Source organism: Oncorhynchus clarkii, unplaced genomic scaffold, assembly GCF_045791955.1.
Source record: "Oncorhynchus clarkii lewisi isolate Uvic-CL-2024 unplaced genomic scaffold, UVic_Ocla_1.0 unplaced_contig_1721_pilon_pilon, whole genome shotgun sequence".
NCBI classification, from domain to species: Eukaryota; Metazoa; Chordata; class Actinopteri; order Salmoniformes; family Salmonidae; genus Oncorhynchus; species Oncorhynchus clarkii.
Window position 1 is genome coordinate 215001 of NW_027260940.1, and position 10109 is coordinate 225109.

Below are 10109 nucleotides of genomic sequence, written 5' to 3' on the forward strand. Positions count from 1 at the left end.
TGGTTATAAACCATGACCTGAGTCAGCATTTGCTGCAAGCACTGTGTGTGTGTGTGTGTGTGTGTGTGTGTGTGTGTGTGTGTGTGTGTGTGTGTGTGTGTGTGTGTGTGTGTGTGTGTGTGTGTGTGTGTGTGTGTGTGTGTGTGTGTGTGTGTGTGTGCGTGTGTGCGACTAACCGATCCTGTTGAAAGCCTCTCGGAGCTCCTCCAGGTCCTCTCGTGATATCTGGGTCACCTTGTTCGCCATACTGGACAGTCTATCTAGATTACCTGATACACACACAGTCAATTTATCATCACAATAAAGGGAAATATTTGTAATAGAAACGCGAGGTACAGATGCAGAACAAACTTGACTTCTAAACTGACAGAGGCAACATGCTTCCATTGTGACCTCATGCTTCCATTGTGACCTCATGCTTCCATTGTGATCTCATACTTCCATTGTGACCTCATGCTTCCATTGTGATCTCATGCTTCCATTGTGACCTCATGCTTCCATTGACCTGTCAGAGTATTGAGCAATAATCTACCCATTCTAACAGTGATAAGTGTGCTACCACAGGCTGCAGAGAATACAGAGCTAACTAGAATAAGGAGAGAATGAAGATAAGACTATCTACAATCTACAATCTAATCTAAATAATGAACCATACGATCTAAGCCCCAGAAGGTAAGGGTCTATATGTTTAAGCTCTCAAAAACGACATGATACAGTTCTGTATGATGATATTATTATTGAAAATAGTTGTGTGGTTATTGATTAACTAGAGGGAGAGATACGAGGACAATAAGGATATGTGTTGTGTGTTGTGTCCTGGAACGGCCTCAATATACACTGAGTGTACAAAACATTAGAAACACCAGCTCTTTCCATGACATAGACTGACCAAGTAAATCCAGGTGAAAGCTATGATCCCTTATTGATGTCACTTCAATCAGTGTAGATGAAGGGGAGGAGACAGGTTAAGGAAGGATTTTTAAGTCTTGAGACAATTGAGGCATGGATTGTGTATGTGTGCCATTCAGAGGGTGAATGGACAAGACAAAACATTAAAGTGCCTTTGAACAGGGTCTGGTAGTAGGTGTCAGATGCACCGGTTTGAGTGTGTCAAGAACTGCAACGCAGGTGGGATTTTCACGCTCAACAGTGTGTTTCAAGAATGGTCCACCACCCAGAGGACATCCTTCCAATTTGAAACAACAATGGGAAGCAATGGAGTCAACATGGGCCAGCATCCCTGTGGAACGCTTTTGACACCTTGTAGAGTCCATGGCCCGTCCAACTGAGGCTGTTCTGAGGGCTCACTCAGCGTAGACTCCATATATGGCTGTGACTTTGATCCCACAGCTCTCTACTGTTCCATTCAAGTTTAGTCAATTCAGGAAATTCATTTGATATCGGATGCACATTTTTGAATTTGAATTGACTGAATTGAAAATGAATGGACCCACACCCTGCTGCCTTGTGTAAATTTTACACACTCCTCGCCAATCCCCCACCACACACCCTGACAGCTCCCCTCGCTGACCCTCCACACACCTGATCCCAGGGGGCTCACACCCCAGAACACACCTTCATAAAAGCCTGTGTCTGTTTGGTCCTGTTCTGGACGAGAGGGGCCAAGGTCTCTCTGCTCCCAGCTGAGTAGAGCGGGTCTGCCGACTGGCCTAACAGAGGCTAGGAGTTGTTCAGCTGCGCTGAGTAGAGAACAGGAGTTTTATTATTTTACAGCCATCTCCACATGAACATCAGCTGCGGAGATAACTGCGGTGTCGTGAGCTGATATGTTCATTATTATGTCATAACTTCATAACTAAATTACATTATTAAAATATATATACAGATGAATGATAGCAGTAGCCAGTTAGACATTTACTTAGCAAGAAATTGACTTACTAAGTTTTTATTTTACTAGGCAAGTCAGTTAAGAACAAATTCTTATTTTCAATGACAGCCTAGGAACAGTGGGTTAACTGCCTAGACAGATTTGTACCTTGTCAGTCAGAGGTTGAAACAGAGGATTTGAACCTTGTCAGCTCAGAGGATTTGAACCTTGTCAGCTCAGAGGATTTGAACCTTGTCAGCTCAGAGGATTTGAACCTTGTCAGCTCAGAGGATTTGAACCTTGTCAGCTCAGAGGATTTGAACCTTGTCAGCTCAGAGGATTTGAACCTTGTCAGCCAGAGGATTTGAACCTTGTACAGAGGATTTGAACTTGCAACCTTCCAGTTACTAGTCCAATGCTCTAACCACTAGGCTACTCTGCAATAAGTATATTACAGAACTTAAACACTACTGGCTGAGACAGGTTCTGCATGACAAATTCTGCTATATTTTTCATCCCGCCAGCTACTTAGAAGACTTTGGTGAGTCATTGCGGCCCTAGACTCAGTGGCGGTTCTAGACCATTTCAACTGGGGGGGGGGGGGGGGGGGGGGGGGCAAGCTGGAACCAGTCGTACTGTTAGAGGGGCCAGTTACATTAGACGTTATTGTTGTCATCATTTTCTTCACTGCATTGCAGGCATTAGCAGGCCAAAGACCGTGTTCATAATCATCATCGTTGTCACTGTCTAATAACGGATGTAAAAAAAGAACGATAGCAAAACATGTTATCATTTGGTGCCAAGTAGTGATCAATCAGTCTTCCTCCTTTGATATACTGTAAGTGTCAGAAAGCACCACATAGGCTACTGTATTTGTGTAGTAAATAGTAGCCAAAACAGGAAACTGAAGACTTACCGTGAAGAGAGGATCAGACAGGGCTGGAGAAGCTTGGTAGAGGTTTAGAGGTGGTCAGGTGTCTTCTTGCTCGCTGTCTTGACCGAAGCAGTGGAGGACAAGAGACCTTCGGCCCATTGAACTCTGGGATGGGCGTGGTCCTCCAGAGACTCCAGCCTGGGAGTTAGCAATTAACCCTTTAGCTGTGTCATCGGTTTCTTTCACCACACACTGGCATGCATGAACGCACACATGCATGCACTCACACACACACACATTGTAAAGAGATGTAAGAGGGAGAGGTGTGTGTTGGCTACAGGTGTGTTGGGTTTCTAACAGCCATGTTTAATAAATGAGAACTCTAGCTGTACATACCCCTCCACACTCACACACACATTCCTTTCTACTTTGCCAGACAATACAGTGAAACTTGATGCAAGGAGAAAACAGCACTTTATTACAAAAACTCACCGCTTTACTGTAACACCCCACTGCTTTACTGTAACAACCCACTGCTTTACTGTAATAACCCACTGTTTTACTGTAACACCCCACTGCTTTACTGTAATAACCCACTGTTTTACTGTAACACCCCACTGCTTTACTGTAACAACCCACTGCTTTACTGTAACAACCCACTGCTTTACTGTAACAACCCACTGTTTTACTGTAACAACCCACTGCTTTACTGTAACACCCCACTGCTTTACTGTAACAACCCACTGCTTTACTGTAACAACCCACTGCTTTACTGTAATAACCCACTGTTTTACTGTAACACCCCACTGCTTTACTGTAACAACCCACTGTTTTACTGTAACACCCCACTGCTTTACTGTAATAACTACTGTTTTACTGTAACACCCCACTGCTTTACTGTAACAACCCACTGCTTTACTGTAACAACCCACTGCTTTACTGTAACAACCCACTGCTTTACTGTAACAACCCACTGCTTTACTGTAACAACCTACCGCTTTACTGTAACAACCCGTAACAACCCAGTGCTTTACTGTAACAACCCACTGCTTTACTGTAACAACCCACTACTTTACTGTAACAACCCGTAACAACCCACTGCTTTACTGTAACACCCCACTGCTTTACTGTAACAACCCACTGCTTTACTGTAACAACCCACTGTTTTACTGTAACAACCCACTGTTTTACTGTAACAACCCACTACTTTACTGTAACAACCCGTAACAACCCAGTGCTTTACTGTAACAACCCAGTGCTTTACTGTAACAACCCAGTGCTTTACTGTAACAACCCACTGCTTTACTGTAACAACCCACTGCTTTACTGTAACAACCCACTGCTTTACTGTAACATCCCACTGTTTTACTGTAACAACCCACTGCTTTACTGTAACAACCCACTGCTTTACTGTAACAACCCACTGCTTTACTGTAACAACCCACTGCTTTACTGTAACACCTCACTGCTTTACTGTAACACCCCACTGCTTTACTGTAACAACCCACTGCTTTACTGTAACAACCCACTGTTTTACTGTAATAACCCACTGCTTTACTGTAACAACCCACTGCTTTACTGTAACACCTCACTGCTTTACTGTAACACCCCACTGCTTTACTGTAACAACCCACTGCTTTACTGTAATAACCCACTGCTTTACTGTAACAACCCACTGATTTACTGTAACACCCCACTGCTTTACTGTAACAACCCACTGTTTTACTGTAATAACCCACTGCTTTACTGTAACACACCACTGCTTTACTGTAACAACCCACTGCTTTACTGTAACAACCCACTGCTTTACTGTAATAACCCACTGCTTTACTGTAACAACCAACTGCTTTACTGTAACAACCCACTGCTTTACTGTAACACCCCACTGCTTTACTGTAACACCCCACTGCTTTACTGTAATAACCCACTGCTTTACTGTAACACCCCACTGCTTTACTGTAACACCCCACTGCTTTACTGTAATAACCCACTGCTTTACTGTAACAACCCACTGCTTTACTGTAACAACCCACTGCTTTACTGTAACAACCCACTGCTTTACTGTAACAACCCACTGCTTTACTGCCACAGAAATGCTTCACCTTGGTAGTGACACACAGATAGAGCCATATAGAGAAATGCTGAATTTACTGACTTTTCAAACAACAGCTAGCTGAACTGCTATGGTTACTGAGAATCCAAATACTCCGTATGACTGGCAAAGTTGCCCAAACCTTTATTTGGCTTTGGTCACCCAGTAACTCAGTCCTCCAGTACTGCAGTAAAGAGCTTACTGTCTGTCACTCACCAGCCTGCTGAGAGGTTTAGGACCCGGCCTGCAGAGTACCCGGGATCCGGCCTGCAGGATAACAGGGATCCAGCCTCACCCTCTACTCTCTTCAGAAACACACAAGTCCCACTCTCTCCCTGAACGAAATAACACACGTCTCTATACGTTGTCTTGACACACACCAACCTCAGTAGTCTGTCTACCTCTAAAACAGACCTTCAGGACTCCATCTCTTCCTCAGCTCTGCTCTCCGACACCTGATCGGCCCAGTCTCACACCGGGCCTCTCTGGTTACACACACACGCACGAACACACACAGAGCTATAAAGACATAAATGTCCCCCAACTACAGATAAATGTACCCCAACTACAGCTATAGGGGTATTGTACAGCTTACATCTCTCAATGTGAAACCATCTAACAATTAGTGCTTTATATTGGTCCCATAATTACACTGTAATCCAGCTGTTAAAGAACTGAAAGATGAAACACTATGACTGAGAAAGAGAGCATGGGAGAGAAGGGAGAGAGAAAGGAGGAGGAGCGGAGAGAGAGAAAGGGGAGGGAGTGAGAAAGCGAGAGAGAGGGTGGGGTAAAGGGGTGGGGGAAAGAGAGAGAGAGGGTGGGGTAAAGGGTTGGGGGAAAGAGAGAGAGAGGGTGGGGTAAAGGGGTGGGGGAAAGAGAGAGAGAGGGTGGGGTGAAGGGTTGGGGGAAAGAGAGAGAGAGGGTGGGGTAAAGGGGTGGGGGAAAGAGCGAGAGAGGGTGGGGTAAAGGGGTGGGGGAAAGAGCGAGAGAGGGTGGGGTAAAGGGTTGGGGGAAAGAGAGAGAGAGGGTGGGGTAAAGGGGTGGGGGAAAGAGCGAGAGAGGGTGGGGTAAAGGGTTGGGGGAAAGAGAGAGAGAGGGTGGGGTAAAGGGGTGGGGGAAAGAGAGAGAGAGCGAGATACGCCCGTGAAAATCTACAGTGGAAAGCAGTGAATGCAGAATGCCCTCCACTGGTACAGCCAGAGTACTTCACCTATAATGTTCTGCACAGACACAGTACTTCACCCTATAATGTTCTACACAGCCAGAGTACTTCACCCTATAATGTTCTACACAGACACAGTACTTCACCCTATAATGTTCTACACAGACACAGTACTTCACCCTATAATGTTCTACACAGACACAGTACTTCACCCTATAATGTTCTACACAGACACAGTACTTCACCTATAATGTTCTACACAGACACAGTACTTAACCTATAATGTTCTACACAGACACAGTACTTCACCCTATAATGTTCTACACAGACACAGTACTTCACCCTATAATGTTCTACACAGACACAGTACTTCACCCTATAATGTTCTACACAGACACAGTACTTCACCCTATAATGTTCTACACAGCCAGAGTACTTCACCCTATAATGTTCTACACAGACACAGTACTTCACCCTATAATGTTCTACACAGCCAGAATACTTCACCCTATAATGTTCTACACAGACACAGTACTTCACCCTATAATGTTCTACACAGACACAGTACTTCACCTATAATGTTCTACACAGACACAGTACTTCACCCTATAATGTTCTACACAGACACAGTACTTCACCCTATAATGTTCTACACAGACACAGTACTTCACCTATAATGTTCTACACAGACACAGCACTTCACCTATAATGTTCTACACAGACACAGTCCTTCACCCTATAATGTTCTACACAGACACAGTACTTCACCCTGTAATGTTCCACACAGACACAGTACTTCACCCTATAATGTTCTACACAGACACACTTCACCCTATAATGTTCAACACAGACACAGTACTTCACCTATAATGTTCAACACAGACACAGTACTTCACCTATAATGTTCTACACAGACACAGCACTTCACCCTATAATGTTCCAAACAGACACAGTACTTCACCCTATAATGTTCTACAAAGACACAGCACTTCACCCTATAATGTTCTACACAGACACAGCACTTCACCCTATAATGTTCTACACAGACACAGTACTTCACCTATAATGTTCTACAGACACAGCACTTCACCCTATAATGTTCTACAGACACAGCACTTCACCCTATAATGTTCTACAAAGACACAGCACTTCACCCTATAATGTTCTACAGACACAGTACTTCACCCTATAACGTTCTACAGACACAGCACTTCACCCTATAATGTTCTACACAGACACAGTACTTCACCTATAATGTTCTACACAGACACAGCACTTCACCCTATAATGTTCTACACAGACACAGTACTTCACCTATAATGTTATACACAGACACAGTACTTCACCCTATAATGTTCTACACAGACACAGTACTTCACCTATAATGTTCTACACAGACACAGCACTTCACCCTGTAATGTTCCACACAGACACAGTACTTCACCTATAATGTTCTACACAGACACAGCACTTCACCTATAATGTTCTACACAGACACAGTCCTTCACCCTATAATGTTCTACACAGACACAGCACTTCACCCTATAATGTTCTACACAGACACAGTATTTCACCTATAATGTTCTACACAGACACAATACTTCACCTATAATGTTCTACACAGACACAGCACTTCACCTATAATGTTCTACACAGACACAGTCCTTCACCCTATAATGTTCTACACAGGCACAGCACTTCACCCTATAATGTTCAACACAGACACAGTACTTCACCATGTAATGTTCCACACAGACACAGTACTTCACCTATAATGTTCTACACAGACACAGTCCTTCACCCTATAATGTTCTACAGACACAGCACTTCACCCTATAATGTTCTACACAGACACAGCACTTCACCCTGTAATGTTCTACACAGACACAGCACTTCACCCTGTAATGTTCAACACAGACACAGTACTTCACGTATAATGTTCTACACAGACACAGCACTTCACCTATAATGTTCTACACAGACACAGCACTTCACCCTATAATGTTCTACACAGACACAGTACTTCACCTATAATGTTCTACACAGACACAGTACTTCACCTATAATGTTCTACACAGCCAGAGTACTTCACCTATAATGTTCTACACAGACACAGTCCTTCACCCTATAATGTTCTACACAGACACAGCACTTCACCCTATAATGTTCTACACAGACACAGTACTTCACCTATAATGTTCTACACAGACAGTCCTTCACCCTATAATGTTCTACACAGACACAGCACTTCACCCTATAATGTTCTACACAGACACAGTACTTCACCTATAATGTTCTACACAGACACAGCACTTCACCCTGTAATGTTCCACACAGACACGGTACTTCACCCTATAATGTTCTACACAGACACAGTCCTTCACCCTATAATGTTCTACACAGACACAGTACTTCACCTATAATGTTCTACACAGACACAGTCCTTCACCCTATAATGTTCTACACAGACACAGCACTTCACCCTGTAATGTTCAACACAGACACAGTACTTCACGTATAATGTTCTACACAGACACAGCACTTCACCTATAATGTTCTACACAGACACAGCACTTCACCCTATAATGTTCTACACAGACACAGTACTTCACCTATAATGTTCTACACAGACACAGTACTTCACCTATAATGTTCTACACAGCCAGAGTACTTCACCTATAATGTTCTACACAGACACAGTCCTTCACCCTATAATGTTCTACAAAGACACAGTACTTCACCTATAATGTTCTACACAGACACAGTACTTCACCCTATAATGTTCTACAAAGACACAGCACTTCACCCTGTAATGTTCCACACAGACACAGCACTTCACCCTATAATGTTCTACACAGACACAGTACTTCACCTATAATGTTCTACACAGACACAGTCCTTCACCCTATAATGTTCTACACAGACACAGTCCTTCACCCTATAATGTTCTACACAGACACAGCACTTCACCCTATAATGTTCTACACAGACACAGTACTTCACCTATAATGTTCTACACAGACACAGTCCTTCACCCTATAATGTTCTACACAGACACAGCACTTCACCCTATAATGTTCTACACAGACACAGTACTTCACCTATAATGTTCTACACAGACACAGTCCTTCACCCTACAATGTTCTACACAGACACAGCACTTCACCCTATAATGTTCTACACAGACACAGTACTTCACCTATAATGTTCTACACAGACACAGTCCTTCACCCTATAATGTTCTACACAGACACAGTACTTCACCTATAATGTTCTACACAGACACAGTACTTCACCTATAATGTTCTACACAGACACAGTCCTTCACCCTATAATGTTCTACACAGACACAGTCCTTCACCCTATAATGTTCTACACAAACACAGTACTTCACCCTATAATGTTCTACACAGACACAGCACTTCACCTATAATGTTCTACACAGACACAGCACCTCACCTATAATGTTCTACACAGACACAGTACTTCACCCTATAATGTTCTACACAGACACAGTACTTCACCCTATAATGTTCTACACAGACACAGCACTTCACCCTATAATGTTCTACACAGACACAGTCCTTCACCCTATAATGTTCTACACAGACACAGCACTTCACCCTATAATGTTCTACACAGACACAGTCCATCACCCTATAATGTTCTACACAGACACAGCACTTCACCCTATAATGTTCTACACAGACACAGTACTTCACCCTATAATGTTCTACTCAGACACAGTCCTTCACCCTATAATGTTCTACACAGACACAGCACTTCACCTATAATGTTCTACACAGACACACTTCCCTATAATGTTCTACAAAGACACAGTACTTCACCTATAATGTTCTACAGACACAGTACTTCACCTATAATGTTCTACACAGACACAGTACTTCACCCTATAATGTTCACAGACACAGTCCTTCACCCTATAATGTTCTACTTCACCCTATAATGTTCTACACAGACACAGTACTTCACCCTATAATGTTCTACACAGACACAGCACTTCACCCTATAATGTTCTACACAGACACAGTACTTCACCCTATAATGTTCTACACAGACACAGTACTTCACCTATAATGTTCTACAGACACAGTACTTCACCTATAATGTTCTACAGACACAGTACTTC

At 43.2% G+C, this 10109-nt stretch overlaps 1 protein-coding gene across 1 annotated transcript in view; it reads right to left on the bottom strand.

Moving 5' to 3' along the window:
* LOC139402461 (plastin-1-like) overlaps positions 1-1611 on the bottom strand; it is a 9232-nt gene extending 7621 nt beyond the window's left edge. Inside the window, exons 1-2 of the mRNA XM_071146419.1 lie at positions 1576-1611; positions 177-269 (exon numbers count right to left, since the gene is read on the bottom strand). Of these exons, the coding sequence (XP_071002520.1) occupies positions 177-246 (70 nt within the window). The 5' untranslated portion in view covers positions 247-269; positions 1576-1611. The remainder of the gene's footprint in view (positions 1-176; positions 270-1575) is intronic.
* Between the last annotated feature and the right edge of the window lie 8498 nt (positions 1612-10109).